The 25,614-nt window shown below is 36.4% G+C and overlaps 1 protein-coding gene and 2 pseudogenes across 2 annotated transcripts; 2 read left to right on the top strand and 1 right to left on the bottom strand.

Annotated features, from left to right (window-relative positions):
- Positions 1 to 7,369: 7,369 nt before the first annotated feature.
- On the top strand, positions 7,370 to 7,986 carry LOC142632401 (F-box protein DOR-like; annotated as a pseudogene).
- A 334-nt stretch (positions 7,987 to 8,320) lies between these two features.
- LOC142632400 (uncharacterized) lies at positions 8,321 to 8,864 on the top strand (annotated as a pseudogene).
- Positions 8,865 to 10,748: 1,884 nt separating this feature from the next.
- LOC142633096 (F-box/kelch-repeat protein At3g23880-like) lies at positions 10,749 to 25,060 on the bottom strand. 2 transcript variants are annotated; one of them, XM_075807372.1, is made up of 3 exons: positions 24,885 to 25,060; positions 23,326 to 24,628; positions 10,749 to 11,075 (listed from the first exon to the last, which is right to left on the bottom strand). In XM_075807372.1, the coding sequence occupies exons 2-3, from the start codon at positions 24,576 to 24,578 to the stop codon at positions 11,072 to 11,074; spliced, it is 1,257 nt and encodes a 418-aa protein (XP_075663487.1). In that variant the 5' UTR covers positions 24,579 to 24,628; positions 24,885 to 25,060; the 3' UTR covers positions 10,749 to 11,071. The 2 variants fall into 2 exon arrangements, with proteins under 2 accessions (XP_075663487.1, XP_075663486.1); XM_075807371.1 differs by having other exon boundaries at positions 10,749 to 10,975.
- Positions 25,061 to 25,614: the final 554 nt, after the last annotated feature.

Below are 25,614 nucleotides of genomic sequence, written 5' to 3'. Positions count from 1 at the left end.
TAGGAGTATGAGATTGATTATGAAGAGACCTTTGCTCCAGATGCTCGCATCTCATCTGTTCGTGCCCTCTTGGCTGTTGTCGCTGCTAAAAAATGGGATCTTTTTTAGATGGATGTTAAAAATACCTTCCTTAATGGGGATTTGAGTGAAAAATTTTATATGCAACCTTCTCTTGGTCTCTTTGTTGAATCAAACAAAGTTTGTTGTCTTCGTCGTGCATTGTATGGCCTTAAACAAGCTCCACGAGCTTGGTTTGCAAAGTTCAGCTCTACCATCTTTCACTTGGGTTACACTGCCAGTCCTTATGATTCTGCCTCATTCCTTTGTCGCACTGATAAAGGCACCATTTCACTTTTCCTCTATGTGGATGATATGATCATAACTGGCGATGACCTCAGTGGCATACAAGAACTCAAGGATTTTCTCAATTAGTATTTTGAGATGAAAGATCTTGGACACCTTAGCTATTTTTTAGGTCTTGAAATCACTCATTCCACAGATGGTATTTATATTACTCGAGCCAAGTATGCTTCTGACCTTTTGTTTCAAGCTGGACTCACTGACAACAAGACTGTTGACACTCCAGTTGAGCTTAATGCGCATTTGACTTCCTTGAAGGGGGGGGGGGAACCATTGTCTAATCCTTCTCTTTACAGAAGATTGGTTGGCAGCCTAGTTTATCTCGCAGTTACTTGTCCAGACATTTCCTATGCTGTTCATTAGGTATGCTAGTATTTGTCTGCTTCATGATCGACTCACTATACTGATGTTTTGCACATTCTTCGAGACTTGAAGGGCACTCTCTTTCATGACCTTTTCTACTCAGCTCAGTCTCCTCTTGTACTTTGTGCATTCTCTGATGCTGTTTGGGTAGGAGATCCCATTGATCGCAGGTCCACCATTGGCTATTGCTTTCTCCTAGGCTCTTCCTTGATTTCCTGGCGAAGTAAGAAACAAACCTTTGTGGCCTACACCAGTACTGAAGCAAAATATCGTGCCCTTGCTGATACCACATTTGAGCTCCTTTTGCTACAATGGCTTCTTAAGGACTTAGGTGTGTCCACATCCTCTGCTACTCCTCTTTATTGTGATAATCAGAGTGTCATTCATATTGCTCACAATGATATCTTCCATGAACGGACTAAACATATCGAGATTGATTGTCATTTTATCCGTTATCATCTTGTTCATAATGCTCTCAAGCTCTTCTCTGTCTCCTCCAAAGATCAACTTGCAAATATCTTCACTAAGTCACATCCTAAGGGACACCTTCATGATTTAGTTGACAACCTCAAGCTGGTCTCATATCCACCTTGAGTTTGAAGGGGGCTGTTAACGTGTATAGTGTTGTGAGCTTTAGGCCCAACTAGATTACTTGTATAGCATACATTCTTGTACTACAATCTTACTTGTACTGCACTCATATTTACTTGTACTGCACTGACATGCCTCCTATATAAAGACACTTATGTCTATTCTTTCAGTGAGAAATACAATATGATTGAATTCAATATTTCTAACAAAAGGGAAAAATAATGAAAAGTTATGCATTTGTTAGAATCTGTTGAAACTTTTCTATTGATTAATGCAAGTTCTTGCTTTCTGTTTGCATTTACTTGTTTTCCTTCTCTATCTCTTTCTCTTTGTTTTCATTTTTGTTTTCCTTTTCACAAACCTCTAATGTCAGTATTATGCAATTATTTTTTTATTATTTTTTTTCTTTCTTCTGCCGGCAATCTATCCATGGAGGTGGAATAACGGTGGAGGAGAAAGAGATAGAGAGAGGAATGTAGGGAGAGAGTAAAATATAACACTTTTTTTTTGGGGTTTAGAGACAGATATAAAATATAATAAATAATAGATAATTAATGAGATCCTAATCAGAATATTAGCATTAATGAAAGTCTTTTTTTGATCGTTGGATTTACTTAAATTGAATAGTTTAAAAAATGTGTAACTCTTTAGAGTTACACCTTGAACTCATCTCTATTTATTTAATTAATAAACCTACGGTTTAAGTAATGAATCATCGGTTGAACTGGTGAATCAATCTTTCAATTGGATTAACTATGGTTTGAATTTGGAGAATTGTTTTTTTAATTATATTAGTATAATAATTAGTTGAAATATTAATATGTTAAAAGGTTAGACATTTTTATAATTGTACTCTAATTATTTAACGTATTATAAACCCGGTTTAAAACATTAGTATTACTATTTTTGTGTATGTTCTAGTAAGTATTATTGTTTACTAAAAAAAAAAAAAAACAAGAATGTCTATCTAATCTTTGAACATTGCTAATATTACATGTTTATTTTATTTATTTTTATATTAATTATTTATTAAGTTATTGTGGCTGGACGTTCGAATGAATCCTAGTTTTCTCTACATTATACATAAAAAAACAATGCATTGTAATTTTTTTCCATGTTCTATCTCAATGTAAATTCAAACATTTTTAATAACATTATTATTACCACTTGTTTAGTTGTTGCCATTGATTTTTGTTATTTTTACACATTTGATTATAATCATGGTATTATTGTTCAATTTTAAAGACTTGTGCAAATTTTGTTAGGAATTGACAAAGAATAATAAAGACCCATAATTTTGAATATTATTGTTCTTTTGGTAACTTCATTATGCAATGTGATTTATAAAATTATTTCCAAAGTGCTGGCCAACAGATTGAAATAGGTTCTTCCAGATATTATTTCCCCTACCCAGAGTGCTTTTGTTCTGAGCAGATTGATCACAAATAATGTTTTGGTGGCGTATGAGACCATACATACCATGCATGTGAGGAAGAAGGGCGAGAAAGGGACTATGGCATTGAAGTTAGATATTAGCAAGACATATGACCGGGTTGAATGACCATTCTTATAAAATATTATGGAGAAGATGGGTTTCCCAGCAAGGTGGATAGAAAGAGTGATGTGCTGTGTCACTACTCTATCTTTTTCTATTTTGGTGAACGGAAAACCTTATGGCATGATACATCCATCTAGAGGAATACGTCAAGGGGATCCTTTGTCACCTTATCTGTTTCTTTTATGTGCAGAAGGCTTCACTGCTCTATTGGCTAAAGTTAAACTAAAAGGGCGGATTAGAGGGGTATCAATATGTAGAGGAGCTCCCAGAGTTAGTAACTTATTATTTGCAGATGATTCTTTGCTGTTCTGTCAAGCAACGCAAAAGGAGGGGGAAGTGGCAGTAGAAATTCTTCAAACCTATGAATGAGCTTCAGGCCAAAGTATTAATTTGGAAAAGTCTTCAGCTTTCTTTAGTAGCAATACTACAGATATTCAGAAACAATGGATGTTGCAGATTTTGGGGATCAAGGAGGTGGTGAAGTTTGAATCTTATTTAGGGCTGCCAACTTTGATGAGAAGGGCTAAATATCATACTTTTGCTTATTTGAAAGATAGAATATGGAAAAAACTACAAGGATGGAAATGCATGCTTTTATTTAGAACTGGCAAGGAAATTCTTATAAAGGCTGTAGCTTAATCTATACCAACATATACGACGAGTGTTTTTCTTCTTCCATTGAAATTGTGTGATGAATTGAATAATTTGTGTGCTAAGCTTTGGTGGGGTCAAGTAGGCAATGAAAGAAAAAGTCATTGGAAGAGTTAGGATAAGTTATCAACTTCTAAGATGGAGGGTGGTATGGAATTTCGGGATCTAAGAACATTGAATTTCACTATGTTGGCTAAACAAGGGTGAAGGATTATTCAACGTAATGAGTCCTTATTATTTAAGTGTTTCAAAGCGCGGTATTTCCCCCGCTCATCTTTCCTTGATGCTAAGAAATCCCCAGATTGTTCTTATGTTTGGAGGAGTTTGGTGGCTGCCTTACCTATTCTTCAAGCTGGATATTGTTGGAGGATCGGCAATGGGAGCTCGATTAGGGTGATTGGAGATAGGTGGATCCCTAATTATCCAACAAATAAAGTGTTACATCCTAATCATGATTTATTGGATGAGATGGCTGTGTCAGAGTTGATCAACCCGGAGATTCATGTGTGGAGGTCTGAGCTGATTCATTTAATCTTCCATTCAGATGATGTTGAAGCAATATGTAGAATTCAGCTTAGTAGAAGAAATGTTGATGATTCTATTATTTGGAGCTACAATAAAAATGGATATTTTTCTGTTAAGTTAGCTTATAAGGTTGCAAGGAAGATTCAAGGGGAGGATCAGGCTGAGTCATCAGATAGTAATGCTTTGTGGAATTCAGATAGTAATTCAAGGGTAAGAAGGTATGGCAAGCTTTGTGGAGTCTCAAAATTCCTAACAAAGTTAAAGCATTTGGTTGGAGGGCTTGTACTGACATTTTGCCAATAAGAGCCAATTCGGTGCGGAGAAGAGTAATACCTAATGATAAATGTCCAATATGCTTAAGGGAAGTGGAAACTACAATCCATGCAATTTGGGAGTGTGTAGTGGTGCAAGATATATGGGCAGGAAGCAGTCGAAAATTGGAATGTTTAATTGACAGGTTGGCGAGAGAGGAATTGGAGCTGTTCTGGATTCAAGCTTGGATTACATGGAACCAGTGGAACCAGGTAATGTTTGGTGGAACTCTGATGGACCCGAGGAACCTGAACAAGTGAGTTGAAGAATTTTTGACAGAATACAAGGTAGTCCAAGCACAACTGACAGTAGCATAGATGGAGCAGCATGGCAGTGCAACTTGGCAACCTCCACCATCAACAGCTTATAAATTGAATTTGGATGCAGCTATTTTTTCTTAGCTGGACAGAACCGGAGTGAGAGCAATTATTCGGAATGAGCAAGGTCAAGTTATGATGGCAATGACAGCAAGTGGACCAAAGGTGAGCTCTAGTGAGGAAGCAGAGTTGTTGTCATGTAGATGATCAATTGAATTTGCTGTGGATGCTGCGTTCACCAAGCTGATTATAGAAGGAGATAATGTAAATTTTATGCAAGCCATTTCATCTTCATGGATTAATTGTTCATTGCTAGGCTATGTGGTGGATGATATTCGTCACTTGGTTCATTGTTTAGAGTGGGCTAGAATTAGTTTTACTAGGAGGGGTGGGAATAAGGTTGCACATGCTTTGGCTCAACATGCTAGAAATTCCTTAGATAATGATGTGTATCGGATGGAGGATTCTCCTCCACCGGTTATGAAGGCCTTGATACAGGATGTTATGTTATTATGATTTTATGCATGAATGATCCATTTTCAAAACAAAAAAAAAAAAATCTTTGAAGATTGCTAATATTACATGTTTATTTATTTATTTTTTTCTATTAATTAATTATTAAGTTATTGTGGTTGGATGTTCGAATGAACCCCAGTTTTCTGTACATTATACATAAAAAAAACAAAGCATTGTAACTTTTTTTTCCATGTTCTATCTCAATGTAAATTCAAACATTTTTAATAACATTATTATTACCACTTGTTTAGTTGTTGCCATTGATTTTTGTTATTTTTACACATTTTATTATAATCATGGTATTATTGTTCAATTTTAGAGACCTATACAAATTTCGTTAGGAATTGACAAAGAAGAATAAAGACCCATAATTTTGAATATTATTGTTCTTTTGGTAACTTCTTTATGCAGAATATTTCATGGAATATTCATTATACAAAACTAAATTACTTTAGCAGATTCATTATGAAATTTCCAACATATACTTCCCTATGCAGAAATTGATTACTTTTGCATCCAAGCAACTTGTATCTTGTTGGACTCCCTAGACATTGTTTTGCAAAATTAATGTATAACAAGAGAGGTGATTGAAAACCTAAACATAGATTCAGTTAAGATGAATAAGACTAATCTAGTTGGCATAGATTTTTTTTTTCTTATAAATGTTTTGTTTGATAAAATATTATAAATAGGACTTTCAAGACAATATATAGAGTGATGGTGAACCAAAAATTGTCCAAGTCCAGGAAGGCTGTACCAGCATAAGAAGGTCGTCTAGCATGGAAGCACCTAAACGACTTCTCAACACTTGAATATTGGATATGATAATATGTTGAATTTCAATAAATTTGAATTGATTTTTTTATGCAAGAAAATATTGTTAAAGCTTGTGGTGTTTACACGTAAGACTATTTTACTTGTTGTGCAAGTAAAGTATTTTACTTGTATTATGAGTCTAGTAGCCATGGTTTAGTATATGGTTAGTTAAGGTTTAGCCTCCTATAAAACAACTAACAAACAGTTGACATAATGTGTGTGTGTGTGTGTGTGTGTATATATATAAACTCCCATAAAAAATGTTTTAGAAAAAACATTATTACCAATTTCGTTCACTAAGTATTGAAAGTTTAGGATTGTTGGTTTAATTTTATTTTGAATATGAATCGAGCTTGAACTCATCCCCAAATAAATTACATATTCAAGCTTGGGTTTATTTCTTTGTTGAACAAGCTGGCGTTTGTTTACAAGTTACTTGAATAACTTTTTTTTTCCTCTATATGATCAAACCATGACTAAATTTTTTAACCCCTTTACAAATCTATGTTAATAATCAATAACTAAATTATAGTTGAAATTATATTATTTGAGTTAATGAGAAAGAATGATTTTCATTAATGAATTTATAAAAATTAGATTCATCAACCTTTTGTTGATAAAAATTATATAATTTTATTACAAATTGATTGTTTATATTATCAATAAACTACAAATAATAATTTGATATTGTATAAACTCATTTACAAATTTACAAAATTCAATCTCAAGTCCATATAAATATTTTTTTAGAAAAGCATACATATAAACATATAATATTATATATAAACTTAAATTAGTCTCATGTTTATAAACTTATTCACGGACACATTATTATATTTGAGTGTGACTTGTTTAATAGTCAAGCATAAATTTGAGTTGTTTGGTAAACACAAGAATATAAATTTTTCCCCCCAAAATATAGCTCAAATCATTCATAAACAATTTAGTTTAGTTATGACCAAGGTATAATTTTATTTACTTTTTAATTTTACAGAAAAATATTATTGGTAATGCTTTCAAAACACTATTTTTTTTTTTCTAAAATTTCCTTGTGCTATTCTAAAAGGGATAAAGTCAAACCCGGTAACTTAAGGAAAGTCAAAATGGCATTGTACTATTTTAAAAGAGAAAAAAAAAATTAAAAAACAACTTGAAATGTCTTGTTATACCTATATTATTTAGTTATTAAGTCATAATTGCACTGTAATATTTTAAAAGATGAAAATTCAAAATCAATTTGCAAAGTCTTGTAATACCTATATTATTTAGTTATAGGCTATTTGGATCGTATCTTAATCCTTATCAATTCCAACCCAACAACCACCGTGGAGAACAAAGCCAAAGCAGTAGAAGAAGATGAACATTGGCAGGACCAAGCAATGGTACTGACTATATCTCACATCTTCCCTACAATATTGTGACTGAAATTTTGTCACGACTGCCCTTCAAAACCGTATTTAGCTGTAGGTTTGTTTGCAAGAAATGGTTCCATCTTCTCAAGGACCCCACTTTCACTCAATTGTACAGCACAAGAGCGAACCCCAACTTGATCATCCTTCAACCTAAAATCAAAGACCACCTCCTCTACCTAGTCCATCTTGACAATAAAAATCATGTGTGTAACTCCAGTGCTAGAGTAAACTTTGCCACCCATTTAGACATCGGATGTTATGTGAAACATAGCACGGTGGACTCATGCAATGGGTTGATATTGCTAGGTGAGGTGTATGGGGACTTTGTGAAATTGGATTGATTGTTTGTGTGTAATCTAATAACTGGTGAGTTCGTAATGGTTAGGCCTGACAACAACCTTACATCCTCTCTTGTGTGTCCTCACCTCGGATTTTGTCCTAAGACTCAAGTTTACAAGGTGGTTCTCTTGTCCAAAGAGTATGGAGTTGAAGTAAACATATGCTGACTCTTGTGTACACACTGAGGGTGAACGACAATGGTGTTTGGTGTGAAGGCATATGCTGATACTGATAAGGTTGAAAACACAGCTACTGGTAAACGACCTGTAGTTTAGATGAAATAGGTAAAACTACAGGTAGCATAGCGTAGTTGAGTAAGGTGGAGTTTGTTACTGTTTATGTACATGTGTCAAGGTCTGGTAGCATTGAATTAGAGTTGGTTAGGTTTGTTCCACACTCTACAGAGGTGGTTATAGTTATATACATTGGGGCTTGTATCTGAATCAAGTAAAAAAGAAGAACAGATATTCTCTTCATCAAATTCTTTCTTCAATCCTTCTCTGTTTTCGTTTTACTCTTTCTTCTTAACATTACTTTGCTTTTCATTTGGAAGAGGGTTAATGTTGGTGATGATGAGCACGGTGACAACTACAAATGTTTTTCTTAATGGGGTTGTAATATCCCCTCATGTAACTCAGTTTATATGTTCCTTTGATGTGGAGGATGAGCGTTTTCGAATGGTTCCACCACCCTTAGAGATGGAGCAGTCTATGTGGCTGAAGTGGGGATCAATCTTGGGGTGTTTTGGGGATTGTCTTGCCATTGGTGAAGATCCTAGCAACGATAGATGGTGCTTTCATAAATGGGTAATGAAGGATTATGGTTTCCAAGCATCTTGGACTAAGGCATACAATATTGAATTTGCAGCAAGGAAACCGAGGTGTGTTTTGAGCCCATTTCACAAATCCTAGGGTTATGCCACAATGGTGACATCTTGTTATCAAAAACAAAAATTTGGTTTCTTTCAGTCCAGCGGACCCAAGATTAAAGTTTTATAGGATTGAAAAATTATTTTCCTTCCAAGGTTTTCACTATATTCCCAACTTTTCTTCTCTTACGGATATAGCAAAAGGAGAACCATTGTTCAATGCGACATCGAGGTAATAAGCACATTCTATTTGGTATGTTCAATTGTGATTATAAAGCAGTTTAACTAACTACGCACTTGAATTTCTCTATGCTTGTCTTGTCCTATTAAGAAAATATTTGTGACAAGTCGAAAGATAATTTGGCTCTAATTTTCTTGAACAAAAATAAACTGCATAATTTCCAAAAATGCAAGTTTGTTTGGTCTACTCCTGTGTGTGGTACAATTTTGACTAATCAATTCTCAAACCATAAAGGTGTGAACTAATATTTTGATCAATAACATTTACCAAAATTTTGTCTTTTATCCTTAAACTTTAAAAATTTCATTTTTTGTACTAAAATGATTGAAAATTTTTTTTTTTGTCCCTAAACTATTTAAAATGTTTTTTTCTTAAACTTTATTAAAAGTTTATTTTTTATCCTTATTTTTGTCTTTAAACTATTAAAAAAAATCTCTTTACAAAATTTAAAGATGAAAGAAGAACTTTTTAAAGTTTAAAGAAGAAAAACAAACTTTTAGTAAAGTTTTAGAACCATAATAATATTTTACCTTTTATTTTGAGTATTGACTATTATCTGCTACTTTTGCGGTTTTACCAATCTTTTTAGTTAGTTAGTTTGTTATTTTTAATATTTATTTAAGAATTGATTTTTTTTTTCCATTAATTTAGAAATTTTTTTAAAGAAATAGTTGCTTGGGAGGAGTCTAATTAATTATTGCCCCCAACTAATTCATAGAAAATGATTATAATAAAAAAAAACTTAAAAAATTAGTATAATCCTGGAAGAGGAGGGACTCCTATATTTTTGTTTAGTACTTTAGTTAAAAACACTTCTTGTAAGGTGGAGCAGAATGAGTGAAATAAATAAAATTTGGAATTGAAATTGGTGGAAAAAGAGATTACAGAATTCCACAAGGATATTCATGTCAGGAAGAACTAGAAACAGAGAAGAATGGTGCAATTAAGAAGTAGATTTCAGTTAGCTTAATTAATAAAATCTTTCGTCATCAATATATCTAATGATAAAGAACAATTATTATGGAGTGGATGTCATACATTAAAATTATAGCATATCTATCCAAAGAAAAAGAAAAAGAAAAAGAAAAAGAGAGAGAGAGAAAGAGAGAGAAAAGAATGAATGAAAGTTTTAGTTAAAAACCCAGCATACGTGGCCATTGTACATAAATTTGGTCTTCTTCCTCACATGAGAAAAGCCGTGTAACCAGCAAGGGATCCGAGGGACGTAATCATCCTTTATACTTTCATCTCCCATTTGATCACACTATAATGCTAAATTACCAGACTAAGTCAACATGCATTCTTGATACAAATAAACTAAGCCGTATTGAAATTTCACAGGTAGGTTTCAAAGCGTGACTTGGCCATTGTACTTAAATTTCACTTCCTAATTTGGTCTCACCCTTTTGTGCATACCATCACACGAATAGTATACTTAACATGCATTTAATTTTTAGTGAGTATTTTCTCTAAGACCACATTCTTGAAAGTTTCTTTAATACCCATATAAGCATTTTTCTCCAACCAAGCATATACGTCACCCAGTCTTCACATGATGCATATATATTAACCAACTGTGACTTTTGTTTCTCATTATATGCATGGGGGTCGAAGCAACATAACATCTTTCACCCAAGCGTCCTTATATAGAAAGTATCTAAAACTAGATACCGAAATGGTGATTCAGTGCATATATTTTCTTTCTTAGCCGGCAAATCCGGTAACACAGTTTACTCTACAATAACTACATCCAAAGGAAAGGTGCTTTGAATTTGCAGGTTGAATTAGACATGATATGAACAATGCCAATGATTGAACTGGGCTACATGTGATGAAGGTAAATAAACGGAATAACCCGTGAACTCAAATCTCACCTATATGACTTGCTCAAAATACATCTCATAAATAATATGGATTTGCATGCTATTTTCATTTGCATAAGAAAGTCGAGAGTTACTGAAAATGGTTACAGTAAAAGAAACTATATAGATGTAATATTCAATCCAAATTAGCATAATTTAGCATTGAGTTCATGCCAACACAGTGGTCATACATATGTCTTGCAATGGCATTGGCACAGGAAGTTGGAGAGTATCCATCCATATACTGTAACAAAATGTGTTACTCCAAAAGTGATGCAAAATATTTATGAAGATCTTGCAAATTGATGTGGCAATCAGAAGTTGATAATACTTGTAGATTCTACCTACAATGTAGGCAAAAACTTTAAGAATAAAGAAAAACAAATAGGAAAAATAAAAGTAAAAACATGGCAGCGCAACCAATTATTTATGGATTTTTTCAGGAAACTTTCATAGGAAATCAAATTAAAAAAAAGGAGGCCCTTCTATCTTGAGAAGCCAAGTCTACATTTTTATATAAACCAAGTAAACTAAACCCAGACAAATTGAAAACAGTATTTACATTCCATAACTTAGGATCCAGAACTCATGCCTTGAAACCTTTGTCAAGAAGATTAAACCATAAACACAAAGACGAAAATGAATAACTTACCTTTACAACCTAATTGTCATGTTTTCCATCACCATTGGTGTAGTGTTGTTATGCATAGTACAAGATTCAAGACGTAAATAATTAAAATTCATTAATCACACATTTTCAACTACAACCGTGATTACAGATGCTGTCAAAATAAAGCAACTTTTTATCTCACTGTTATTACTGCAGAAAGCACTTAAATCAAAAACCAAGGTGATGAAAATCGTCCAGAGGATTAAAAAGATAAAATTGTTTGCTACAAATGTTAAAAATTGGCAACAGAGTTGATGCAACTTAAAGGAAGACTCTAACAAGGAAGATTTCATCTTCATAAATAGGTTGTTCCACAATTGGAATTCTTGTCGTGCACCTATGTGCCTTGGGGGTTTGGGGATAAAGAAGATGATGATATTTAATCAGGCTCTCTTAGGTAAGTGGCTATGGTGCTATGAAATTGAAGTTACATCATTACGGAGATAGTTTATAAAATCCAAATATGGCGTCAATGGAGGGTACTGGTGTACAGATGAGGTGTGGGGGCCAAATGGGGTGGGGTTGTGAAAGCATATTAGGCTTGGTTGAGATAATTTAATGTGGATTTTCTATGGTACTAAAGTGCGTTTCAGGCATTATGGATGCTGTGCCAGGGGGGGGGGAGGAGGGGGGGGTAAGAGTGGAGACTACTTTAAGGAGGGACTTCCCCAATTATTTTTACCTGGGAGAAACAATAAGGGCACAGTGGTAGGTTATATGGAGATTCTTCAAGGTAAGTGTTCTTGGAATCCTGTGTTAAATCGAGCAATACAAGACTGGGAAGTGGAATCTGTGATCCAGTTGTTAGAGGATCTTTATGACACTAAGGTTAGACTTGGGGAGGTAGGTGACTTGGTGTGAACGCCCTTGCCCTCTACAAGCTTTCAAGAGAGGAGCTTCTATAAGGTTTTGAAAGAGGGGGAGGGGGGGAGTGCAGTGTTTCCATGGAGAAGCATTTGGAAAGTTCAGGTTCCACTGAGAGTGGCTCTCTTTTCATGGTGTGGCTCTAGGGAGGGTCTTAACAATTGATAATTTAAGATGAAGGGGCATTGTTGTTATGAAGTGGTGTTAGATGTGTAAGAAGTAGTCTATGTTGTTTGGTATCGTTGGTGTCTCCTGGGCAAGGCCTAAGTCAGTGTATGATTTGCTTGCATGTTGGAGAGGGTGGACAGGAAGGTAGGGTTGGTGGGATTTGGCAAGCAGCTCCCTTGTGTCTCATGTGGTGTCTTTGGGGAGAGCTTAATGCTCGTTGCTTTGAGGGAATAGAGTCGAGTGTGGGGAAGTTGAGGTAGTATCATCTGCTGAGGACTCTTTATGAATGGACTTCATCATCTATGGCATTTTCTATTGAGGGGATCCTAGATTCCTTGGATTCTTTGAGATACTATTAGCTTTGTATATTCTGTCTTTTGTTTTATTTTATGCTCTTGTTGCCCCAGGTATAGACATCTAGTGTAACCTGGTTTTTTATCTTTTTTCAATATTAATATGATAAAAAGTTTGTTGCCTTCAGTGAATTCTATTAAACCAATATTATTACGTTGTTAACATATTCAAAATCTTCATTATGCCTGTATACATTTATACCAACCCAAATCCTGTCTACAAAAAATGGCTTCAAGCTCAGCTAGGCCTCTAACATGTATCCCTTCCACCAAAATAGTTCAAGGTTGGCATCAAATAATACAAAATGGGAATACATATATACAGTACAAATAATTTCATGCTTCAAGCATATGGTAAGCTCATTTCAGGATTTACAGTCCATGCAAATATGTCTAGATAAAAAAACATAAAACACTATACTGAACTAAAGAATAAAATGATAAGTTAATTAATGCATCCAATCAAATTTGTTCATAAATTTGGGTCATTTCATGCCTGAAGTTTCCCATGTATCAGACGAAGACATGACAAAAAGAAGCAATATGGTATTTTTTATACCTATAAATTTGACCGCCAAAGGCCCAAAGTAGAGTCACCCTTGAAAGGCAGAGAAATCAGATGCTGAAGCTCAAGCATCATTGTAAGAGCCACAAAAATAGCTGATACAATTCTTTATCATCAAGAGTTAGCATGGAAAATAACAAGAAGATTGTGTCTCCAAGGCATGCTGGTATGACTCCATTATATGGGAGTTCATTGAAGAAATACTGAAGGGCGCATATTTTTGTATCATATATTGTGCAACTACAATGAGGCTCTGTTTCAATCAAATGAAGCTTGACATTCGACTGGTGGAAGGGCCCTAAACAAGGTCAACCATATCACCACAACTTTTTGTTTTGAGAATGGAATACTTATTTACAATTTTAATATTGAGCACTAGACATAAGTAAGGTTTAAATTTCACCAATAGTCAAGAAAATTGGGCCTTGCTATCTGATGTTTTGCCGATGGCGTCTTGCTCATTTTCCTTTTGAATTTTCTAAAGAAGTGACAAAAAGAGTAGAAAATATCATGTAATGAACCTACTGGATTGACTTAATTTGAGGTAGGCACCTTCGAAGAGGAAGTGAAAAGACAGGAGAGAATCTAAGAGACAAAAGTGAGGATATTGGCTCAAGTTACTTGCAAGGATTGTTGGAAAAAATAACCAACTAACAACTTGCAACTAACTTGGCTCCACCATATGCAATCTTACAACTAACTAGCTAATCTTGTAACTAACTAACTAACTACATGCCTCTTGATTCTTTACAAAAATTACTAGAAGATTATATGAATCACCTATACACCTATACCCCTATAGTACACATTGGACTCGTTACAAAATATGCAAAACTCTGGATTGTTTGACCACAAACATGAAGCTCCTACTATCTTAGGAGGATAAATCATTTTCGATTGAGAAAGCGGCGGGCCCAGTGAGCTCTCCAATAGTGCACCAAAACGGGGCCGGAGCTTTGCCCCTTTTCAGTAGGGGAGCGAAAGGTTAGACCTTAGAAAGTCAGCGAACAGCGGTTCTTCTATGTAGGTATGGCGTTCCCCCTTGACTCTCCTAACGTCGAGCTAAGTGACTTCGTAACCTTTGCGTAGCGTAGTAGAATGAAGGCTACGCACCGACGCTCTCTTATCTATTAGCCTAAGCGTCTTCGCTAACTCGCTCGCCTACTATACTATACTCTACTATACAATACATTAGTAGGGTAGGCTAGGCTAACTCAGCCGCTTACTTCTACTAATGTAGGTCTTTAGTAGCGTTGACAAAGAAGAACAGCTGGCACAATATAGGATGGGACTTTTAAAATGTAATTATTGATTTTTTTACATGTAATAAAATTCATTGAATTGGAACTATTGATTATCAAAGCTCCTTATTTAGTGGTCAAAAGGGTCCATGAAGTGCTTCTTGAAAACAGATTATATGTAGACACCCATAAATGAGTGATGTTTGCACAAGGGGAAAACCATTGAAGCTAAGAAATGACACAAGAAAATAGCATGTATTAGTCTCCACTACACTTGGCTGCCATGGGGACCATTGTAGACAGCTTCCTTTTATGTAAGGATTTAGGGACTTTTTGAATGCTAAATCTGCAAGAATAGCTGATATTCCTGAAAATAAATGGTCAAGATTATATAGAATGGCTGCATGCTGCTAAAAGCAGATTTATCTTAATCTTGTCCAAAAGAGATCCTTCTCCAAGCATTGGTTGGGAGGATTTTGTTTAATAAAATAAGCATTTTATAAAAACTCCTATACTTTAGTGGTTTGTAGTCGAAGGTTAGCTACAAAAGCCAGGATTTTTTAGTTGAAAAAAGTCTATTGTATGAAATCTGGTGTATTGAATGCCAGAAAAGATGATGTTGGTGGAAAGCCTTAAAATCAGAGATTAATAAATTAAGTGGTTTAGACTTGACACAAATTTATGATTTTATTCTGTGAATGGTAGAAGAGAGTTTGTATGGTTTAAAATTTAAAGTTAGGGTGAAAAAAGATCAACTTTGAGGCCAAAAACTTGCAGACAAATTTCAAAGGAAACAACTGTAGGACTTCTTTGAAAGGAAGCTATTTTTGGGGTTTTGGAGGAGCATGGGTGAGGAATTTGGCCTCGTTTCCTGAGGCTTCTCCATAGGTGCTATGGGTTTTTTTTTTTTTTTTTTTAAAATAAAAAAAACAGAAGTTATCTGCAGGTTGTTTTGTAACCCATGGGCATTTCAGCTGTTTGCTGATTTGTAACGCAGCTTGACTTTTTAGGCAGATTTTGTTAATCAGCCTTGGGTTGCTTCTTAAAGCAGCTGAAGCTTTCTCCAAAAAGCTGTAGCTTTCTCCAAAAAGCTGTAGCTCTGAGAAAGCTCAAGCCCTCCTAAGTCCTAACCCCTTAATGGCTGGAAATGTTTACAAAAATATATTGGATTCAGGGTTTTAAAAGATTAACAAAAAGGGTGAGCTTACAGCAAAGTAAGAAAACCCAAGTTTAAGGAAAAAGAAAGTCTGACCAGAATTTTAAGAGTTTTATATATGGGAATTTTAAGGGTTGATGTGGTTTAAAATTGGTTATAGGGTTCCAAGGAAAAAGAAGAAGAAGAGTTACAAATCCTTAAAATCAAAATAATTTAAGTTTTAGATCATGAGGGTAAGAAAACAAAATGAAAATGATTTTTTTTTTATTGGTAATCAGAGAGCTAATATTAACGAGTAAAACATGAATAGTACAAGATGTTCATGATGATGAACAATAAGAAACAGAAGAAACAAACAGCAAAACAAAAGAAAGGGAAATCAGAAAGTTGATCTAAGGGAAAACAAGAGACAAAGAATCAGTAAAACCCCAACAACGAGACCACTCAAAAAGACTACATTGACATAAAACCTTAAACTCATCCAACGTCTTCTCCATGTTCTCAAAGGAGCGACGATTTCGTTCCAACCAAACAATTCACATTAATCACCCTAGAATCAAATTCCAAATATTTGAGTTATGCTTTCCAAGCCACTGATGCCAACAAGATAACAATTTTGCCACCAATCCTGGCATATTCCAATGAATACCAAAAGCTTGAAGCATAAAAGTCCATAAGGTATGTGTAACAGGACAATGAAGAAGAAGATGGTCTACCGACTCCCCATCACAACAACACATACAACACCGATTTCCCAAAGGGCGACCCCTAAGCATGAGATTATCCAACGTGAGAATCCGATCGTGAGCAGTTGTCCATAAGAAGAAAGCCACTCGCTTAGGAATCTTTGGTTTCCAAACACTCTTCCAAGGAAACAAAAAATTCGGAGTACCCTGAATTGCTTGGTAATAAGATCGGGTGTCAAACTTACCATTACCTTTGAGCCACCAACAAAGAGTATCCCCTCCTATCACCCTGAGGAATACGAGGTTGGATAAACTGAAGTAGAGAATAAGATGCAGCTAGCTCCCAATCTTCAAAAGCTCTAAAAACCCTTAAATCCCACACTCTAATAGTACCTCCTTTCAGAAGCTACAAAATCTCAGAGATGCAAGCATCCTTGGCAGTTGAACACACGTAGAGCTTAGGATAGAGATCTTTTAGGGTATTATCCTCAATCCATCTATCATGCCAAAAGCGGATACGAGTGCCTTCACCCACTACAAAAGACAGATGTTTAGAAAAACTCTCCCACCCTTCATGAATGCTTCTCCAAAGGCCACATCCATGAGTCTTGCACACTTTCGTACACCACCCCCTTGACCTTCACCATATTTTGTGGAGATAACTCTATGCCAAAGATGGGTAACTTCATGCCCATAACGCCACAACCATTTCCCTAATAAAGCTTGATTAAATGAGGCCACACTTCTTATCCCCAAATCACTTGATTAAATAGGTAAACACACATTTTCCCAAGCCACCAAAGGATATTTGAAACTCCCCTCAGAAGACCCCCAAAGAAAATTCCTCTGAATACTTTCCATTCTAGTAGCCACAGCTTTAGGAATAGTGAAGAGAGATAAAAAGTACGTAGGAAGACTTGAGAGAGTACTTTTTAGTAAATAGAGACGCTTCCACCCTGATAGTTTCTTCTCCATCTTCTCCAAAATAGGATTCCAAATCAAAGCTGTCTTAAAAGAAGTCCCCAACAGCATCTCCAAATATTTCATAGGCAAACTCCCCACTCTACATTGAAGAATACTAGCCAATGCAACTCAATTATTCACCTCCTCAACAGGGACAATCTCACTTTTTCCAACATTGACCTTCAAACCTGTAAAAGCCTGAAATCAAGACAACACCAACCTTATGGACAACAACTGTTCCCTAGAGGTATCACAAAATAAGATAGTGTCCTCTGCAAACAACAAATGGGAAATCTGCACACCAATAGAATTCACTGCTCCCAGATGAAAACCCTGAATAAGGTTATTCTCCTCTGTCTTCTTCAAAATTCTACTTAAAACCTCCATTATCAAGAGAAACAAAATCGGGGATAAAGGGTCTCCTTGTCTCAACCCATGAGAGCTTCCAAAAAAACTTTTAGGGGATCCATTTACCAGGACTGAAAAACATACAGATGTAACACAAGCCTTAATCCACCCCCTCCATTTCAACCCAAAACCCATCCGGTCCAACAGATAAAACAAGGCCTCCCAGTTTACATGGTCATATGTTTTTTCAATATCAAGCTTGCAAACCGCACTTGATAACTGGCTCTTCAACCTACTATCCAGACACTCATTTGCAGTGAGCGTTGAATCCAGAATCTGCCTACCACCAACAAACGAATTTTAAGTCTCAGAGATGAGTTTATCCAAAACCGCCCTCAACCTGTTAGCCAACACCTTAGACAACAACTTGTACACACTGCCCACCAAATTGATAGGGCAGAAGTCCTTAATGTTAACAGCATTACTCTTCTTAGAAATTAAAGTGAGAAAGGAAGTATTCATAGATTGTTTAAACACAGAGTGCCAATGAAAATAATCAAAAAAACCCATGACATCCTTTTCGACAACACTCCAACAATTGTGAAAGAAAGCCATGGTGAAACCATCAGGACCAGGGGCTTTATCACCCTCCATCTCGCTTAAGACCTAGATGACTTCATCCTTTGTGAATTCTTTCTCTAAGGACAGCCTCTCCTCCTCTTCAATGCATGCAAAATTTAATCCATCCATAGTAAGGCGCCCCAATTCAATTTCCTCGTATAGCCCCTATTAGAAGAGAACTAACTGAGAGTGCACATCCGACTCATCCTCATAAAGAACACCATCCACCTTGATCCTCTTAATAAGATTAGCATTTCTATGAGAGTTTGCTAATTTATGAAAGAAATGAGTATTATTATCTCACTCCACGTACAAAGCCCGAGATTTTTGTCTCTAGAAAATTTCCTCAAGAGAAGCCAATTGTTCTATGTCTTCTTTGAGTTGAATACGACGAATCTGTTCCTCATTCAAGAAACCCAGCAACTCCTCTCTCGCATCTAAACCCATCAGTTCAGTTAGCAAATTTTTCTTTCTAAAAGCCAAGTCACCAAACTCCTCCTTGTTCCACTTTTTAAATCTGCTTTCAAAGCCTTCAATTTTTTAGCCAAAATAAAACCTGGTAAACCCACAAAACTGTACCCATTCCACCATTGCTGAACTTTATCAACAAAATCCTCAACTTTCAACCATATATTTTCAAATTTAAAGGCACTACGACCACGTCAAATAGCACTAGCTTCCAACAAAAGTGGGTAGTGGTCTGAAATAACACGAGGAAGCACCCTTTGGGAAACATTCTCAAAATGTTCCTCTCAATCTAGAGAAACCAAAGCCCTATCAATTCTTGACATAGAGGGACGACTAGAATCTCTAAACCAAGTGAAGGAAGCCCCCTCTAAAGGTAATCAACTAAAGAATTACTCTCTATAAAGTCCGAGAATGCAAACATAGCAGGGTTAAACGATTCACAGCCAAGCCTTTCACTTGGGTACCTAATGATATTGAAATCGCCTACTAAACACCATGCCATGGGCCATCTGGCACGCACCTGTGACAACTCCTCCCACAAAGGAGGCCGTTGTCAATGGGGCCATACACACCTGTACAAGCCCAAACAAAGTCATCCACCACTCCTCTCAATAAGACACTAACAGAAAACTGTCCGGCAATTACAACCAATTTTTCAAAAAACCCTCTTATCCCAAATCAACAAGACCCCTCCTGAAGTCTACACAACGTCCAAAACAACCCAATCAATGAAAGGACTACCCCATAAACTCCGAAAAAAAGCAACATTAGTAGAAGATACTTTCGTTTCTTGAAAACATACAATATCACACTTCCATTCTTTTAGAAGATTCTTACAAACCTCTCTCTTCCGGGGATTGTTAACCCCCCTTACGTTCCAAGTAAGTAGTCGTAGAGTCATTTACAACTACCAACAACCCCCACAGCAGTCGTAATTAACATTAGAGATAAGCCCCTTAAGCTCCCTGAGACCTCGTGACCCTGAATTTGCAAGTCGCTTGGGCACCCCATCATCAATCACCTTGAGACACTCTTGCTCCAAAAGGCGAAACAGAGCCAAACATTGAGCTTCGTGTTTCACGATAGGGAAACCCACCATGTTACAGAAATTTTTCATCAACTGGGACACCCAGTTTGAAGGAAGCCCTGACTCTGTCGCCTGAGTTCCTTCTGCAGAGTCCTGAACCAACACCAACTTTCTGAGTTCATTGGGTTCCCACCGAGATAGGTCACACTCCAACACACAAATATCTCTCTCCGCTACCACAGCTATGGTCAGACACTTCACTAGTCTCCCACAATAGGAGATGAAGCCCAAAATCTGTCTAAAATCCCCCAACAAAATCTACTGACCTTTGTAGCGTCGTGTCATCATGGTGATTACTCCTCTGTACTTCTTCATGATCTTCCCCTGCGACAAACACATCTTCTACCCCATTACCCAGGTCTGAGAGAGGAGAAAATCGATTTTGAGCCACCCATGGATACTGACCAAGGATCGGCGACACAACTTTCAAATTCGAAGCCTCAATCGCCGTCGTCGTCGAGCTAACCACTATTTCACTGGTGAACCTAGAGTCTCGGTTGCCTAGTCCATGAGTTACCTCGGCATCGGAGACTCTGCCCATAGAAGAAACAGCCTTACCGGAGTCGAGAGCAACCGCGGCAGAGCTACTACTTGACACTGAGACTATTCCAGTCTCTGGAGCTCTTAACACTCTTGTCGGGTTGGAGGCGAGAAGCTTTGAAGCTTGATAGGGGCTAGATATCGGCGATATACCTACCGTCGAAGCCTCACGCAACTCCAATAATACTGTTGGCTCCATCGGTGGCTTAGAGCTCTTGCCCACCACCCTCACACTTTGATTACGAAGTAAACTCATGCCCAAATAACATAACAGGCCCACTATTAATGGACTTGTGAGGAGTATTTGGGTTCAACCAAGTTACCATTGGTTCGCCTCCATCTGATTTAGACACCCTTAGCGCCAAATTTGCAGAAGTCAACTCAAACGTAAACTCACGCATGGGTCTGCCATTTATAGAAGAGACTGTAACAACAGTATCACCCATCAGCACGGTATGTCCTGTAAAAGCTCTAGAAATTTCAAAATTCCTTAACTTCCGCTGGTTCCTGATTTTGAAAGATTTCTTCCCATTTTGTCCACCACCGTCCGTTGGACCGCCACCAACATCTTCATCAGATTTCCCCCCTTCCACCCAAACAAAGTTTGAACCTGATTGGAATCTATCCAATTCTTTTGTAAACAAGCACCATCCAGACCGGTTTGAGCTCGCAGGTACCATAACCCAACCATGACGAGCTCCACCATAATACACAGCTATCTCCACAAAGATACCAGCCTTATTCGATCTTCCCCGAAATTTGAAAAACTTATTATTTTCTCTATATTGTTTGCATAGATAATCCTTTCTTGGAACCCAATCACGAATTTGGGCAAAACATGAGAGAATCCATTCCAATCCCAATCCCTTATGACCCAACCAAACAGAACTTTTAATATTCCGACGCCTTTCGTGAATAGCATAAGACTCAGCCCGCCCGCCATCAAACGAGAAAGAAAAGGTTTTGGAATCTATGCGAAATGAACCATTACTGCGCTCTCTGCCCTGAGGAAAAGGTTTAGGAGCTGTGTTAGGGGGAGGCAAACTGTTAGGAAGAGGTGTGGGTGATATCGTAGTGGTTGGTCTAGGCCATAACAGTGGTTGTAAAGGCATGTCAGATGGAGGTGGGGTGTTCAGAGAAGAAGATGATGGGAACGGTGATGGAAAGAATCCAGGGAATGGAGGAGGTGGCTGGTTGAATGGCAGTGGTAGAGAGGGGAGCAGAGGAGGGAAACACAAACTCAGTCAATGTGTTAGAAGGTTGCGTTATTCTTTAACAAATTTGCTAAACAGACTTGTCAATGTGGTGTTGATATGCTCCAACCAGCCCAACCTGTCGCCACCCTATCTTAAGTTGAAAAGATTAAAGGTTTGACAAGAAAATAGAATGTAGTGGCTTTATATTCTTACAGACCAAAGCTTGTGCATCATAACCTACTAATGCCCCTTGGAGCCTAGAACGGTTGGTGAGACAAATTTTAAAGCCAGCAGAATGCTGTTTTTGAGCTATTCTCATAAACATGTATAAAGAGGAACAAAAAGAACTACTGATCTTTGTGCTATACTATGTAGTTCTATCTTCATCCTTCAAATGTAAACCCTCACAGTTCTCTGCTAAGTTTAGAGAGAGAATTTCATTATGTTTGCATCAGAATCTAAGAATTTTCGTTTGGGGGGGGGGGGGTGGGGGAGAAGATTCTTTCTTCAAATATCTATTTGGTAGAGTATCAGGATAATAAAACTTTCTAGGCCACCATGGTTGACAGTGTCCATATTTTCAGCACAAGAGTTTCAAAATCAGCAGGCACCACAACAATTGCATAGATGAATTTCATCAGTTGAATAATGTTCTAATGAGTGTCTAGTTAAGTAGTTCAGTTCCCCTCCCCCATTATCTACCTAGAACCTATCAAAAAAGTGGCTGGTTAAGTAGTTATAGTACATGGGAGTCTTTTTCTACTTTGAGAATTGTGTTCTTACAAAACTAAATTTAGACTCATCATTAATATGCATGAAAAAAAAAACTTGCATTTTTTTTTTCCTCTCCCTTTTTTCTGATAGAAAGTTATGATCTTAGTAATGCTATGAAAGCAAACACATCCAAGGAAGAAAAAATACCATAGCTTACTGATACAATCAAATTCTGCCAAACCAAGGAAAGCCTATTTGAGTACAAATCATTGATTGAGAACAAAAATCATATAAGCACTTTAAGGTGGAAGCTGAATATGGCAGCACATCAAAATCTTAAATGCATTGTTGTCTAGTTTAGGGTTTGACCAAACGATTACATTTTCAGTTTTTGTATTTTAAATGCATATCAACAGTGAAAGTTAGAGAATGGTACAAAATATATATATGATAAAATTTACTGAGAACTGCAATAAAAGTGAATTTATCATACTCCTACTTGTTTGGGCATAATCTACACATGGGGTTTTGTTCCCATCAAACAAAACATATCATTCTCAAGTTCTTCATTTCAGTTAAAAAATATATCTAGAGCAATAAAAGAAATAAGTCTGAATCTCTACAGATTGAAAATGGATTAGTTGAAATTGTGCCTATAACCTATTAGTGCACTTTATATTCACCACACACAGTAGCAGACCAAACATACTCGCATTTTTTTTTTGGGAATAAAAGATAAAAAAACATACTTGCATTTTAGTTAGCCAAAAAGAAAAATAAAAAAACTTGCATTTTTGCAAATATGCAATTTTTGTATAGGAAAATTTGAAATTTTCAAGTTGTCACAAATATTTTCTTAACAATACAAGACAAGCATAGCAAAATTAGGGGTTACAATTAGTTAGATTGATTTATAATCCCAATTGAACACACCAAATAGAGAGTACTTATTACCTCAATGTGGCATTGAACAGGGTTTCTCCTCTTGCTATATCCCGAAGTGAAGACAGGTTGGGAATATAAGGATGCATCAGAAAGTTATATAGTTTTTCAATCCTATGAATCTTGAAACTTGGGTTCAAAGGATTGAAAGAGACCAAATTCCTGCCATGATGTGTGAATAAAGTGTCACCATTGCAACAGAACCCTAGGATTTGTGAAATGGGAAAGAAAGCCAGTAGTTTTTCCACCGAGAAGTCCATAGTGTATGTCTTAGTCCAAGATGCTTGAACACCATACTCCTTCATTACCCATACGTGAAAGCGCCAGGAAACATCTTTAGCACATTCACCAATCGCAAGACAACCTTCCAACACCCCAAGATTGATCTCCCACTTTGGCCATGTAGTTTGATCAGGTGACACAAACTCAGGAGGTGGTGGAACTGGTCGAAAACACTCATCCTCCACATCAAAGGAATTTATAAATTGAGGTACACTAGGGGATCTCACAACCCAACGAATAATTCCATTGAGAAAAGTAGTATTTCTTGGCTGATGGAGCAAACCATCTCCAACATTAACACTCTTCCAAAGACCATTACCCTTCTCTCCAAGTGTGTACACAAGAGTCACCATGTTGTTGCTAACTTCAGCTTCATACTGTTTTTTGGACAAGAGAACTACCTTGTATACTTGAGTTTTGGGACAAAAGCCAAGGCAAGGACACATGGGAGAAGATGTTAGATTGATACCAGGCCTAACTATGACGAACTCACTCGTTATAGGATTACACACATATAATTGATCCAATTTCACTTGAGACCGATACATCTTGCCTAGCAAAATCAACCCATTGCATGAATCCAACAGACTAAGTTTCACATTACATCCCATACCTAAATGGGTTTCAGTGGCAAACTTTACTATAGAGTTAGGCACACAATTTCTATTGTCAAAATGAACTGCGTAGAGATGCTGTTGACGGTTTTTGTTTGTGGGTTGGAGGATGATGCAGGGGCCTGCTCTTGCGTGATACAATTGAGCGAAACTAGGGTCAACGAGAAGTTCTAGCCAAGTCTTGCAAACGCACCTACAGCTGAACAGGGTATTAAAGGGCAGTCGTAACAGAATGTCTGTCACAATATTTGGGTGAAGCTGTGAGATAATGTCAGCGCCGCCAACTTTTTCATCTTCTTTTTCTGCTTTGGCCTTCTTCTTGGGCATGCTGGTTGTTGGGTCGGAATGGGATTTGCTTTTTCTTCCCATGGTGAAGGACTTTGGCAATTGCAGTAAGCAAATTTAGATAGCTGCTGCACCTAAACAAAATACAGGACTTTTATCAGGTTCTTGATACAAAAAACTGAAATTTCTCTTATGCATAAACACTTACAGCAATACATATTTTTATTTGAATAGAACTTGCCTTCTAAATACATATAACTAGTCCTGAAAATATCAACAAGTTTCTCAATTTGTAATTTTTTTAAGAAAGCATTTGCTTAAATAAAATTGTTCCTCTCATTTTTCTCTCAAATTCAACCAGTTTATAAAAAAAAAAAAATCATGTCCTACCTCTCTTACAAAGTCACGACTCAAACCATTCAGCTGCAGAATGAGATTCGTGGCTTAAAGCTGCTGCTTAATACCCTCCTCCATCCGACCCGCACATCTCTTCTGCCTCTGCTCAGACGTTCGGTTGAAAATTGTGGGGACTGGGGGTGTGAAAAAGATCGACAGCTGATTCTCTTCTACCTCAGGCGTGATGGGTATTTATTTATTTATTTATTATTATTATTATTTTTTATATTCTCTAACTTTCTGCCTATGATGATTTTTTTGTTGTTATAATTTATTAATTTACCTCAATAGAGTATTTTAATTTTATTTTAGTTGATTTTATAATTATATTAAAATATAGTAGTATTTGAGATGGAATCAACTAATAGCTAGGATAACTCTAAAGAGTTACACATTTTTTAAGCCATTAGATTCAAGTAGATCTAATAATAAAAAAAAACTCTCATTAATGCTTATATTCTGATTAGGATCTCATTAATTATTCATCATTTATTATATTTTATATCTATCTCGAAACCTAAAAAAAGTGTTATCTCTTTCTACTCTACTGTTGTTCCACCTCAATGGATAGATTGCCGGCGGAAGAAAGAAAAATAAAATAATAAAAAAATAATTGCGAAACTCTGACATTAGAGGTTTGTGAGAAGGAAAATAAAAATGAAAACAAAGAGAAAGAGAAAGAGAAAGAGATAGAGAAGGAAAACAAGTAAATGCAAACAAAAAG

The sequence above is a fragment of the Castanea sativa genome, chromosome 4 (genome assembly GCF_040712315.1).
Source record: "Castanea sativa cultivar Marrone di Chiusa Pesio chromosome 4, ASM4071231v1".
NCBI lineage: Eukaryota > Viridiplantae > Streptophyta > Magnoliopsida > Fagales > Fagaceae > Castanea > Castanea sativa.
The sequence above is the reverse complement of the archived record's forward strand: the minus strand, read 5'-3'. Positions and strand labels throughout refer to the sequence as shown.

Coding starts and splice junctions, on each gene's coding strand:
- LOC142633096 (XM_075807371.1), bottom strand. CDS start 24,578: ATGGGAAGAAAAAGCAAATCCCATTCCGACCCAACAACCAGCATGCCC. Junction 10,976..23,325: donor CTGTTCAATGCCACATTGAG/GTAATAAGTACT, acceptor ATTTTGTTACAG/TATATGGATGGATACTCTCC.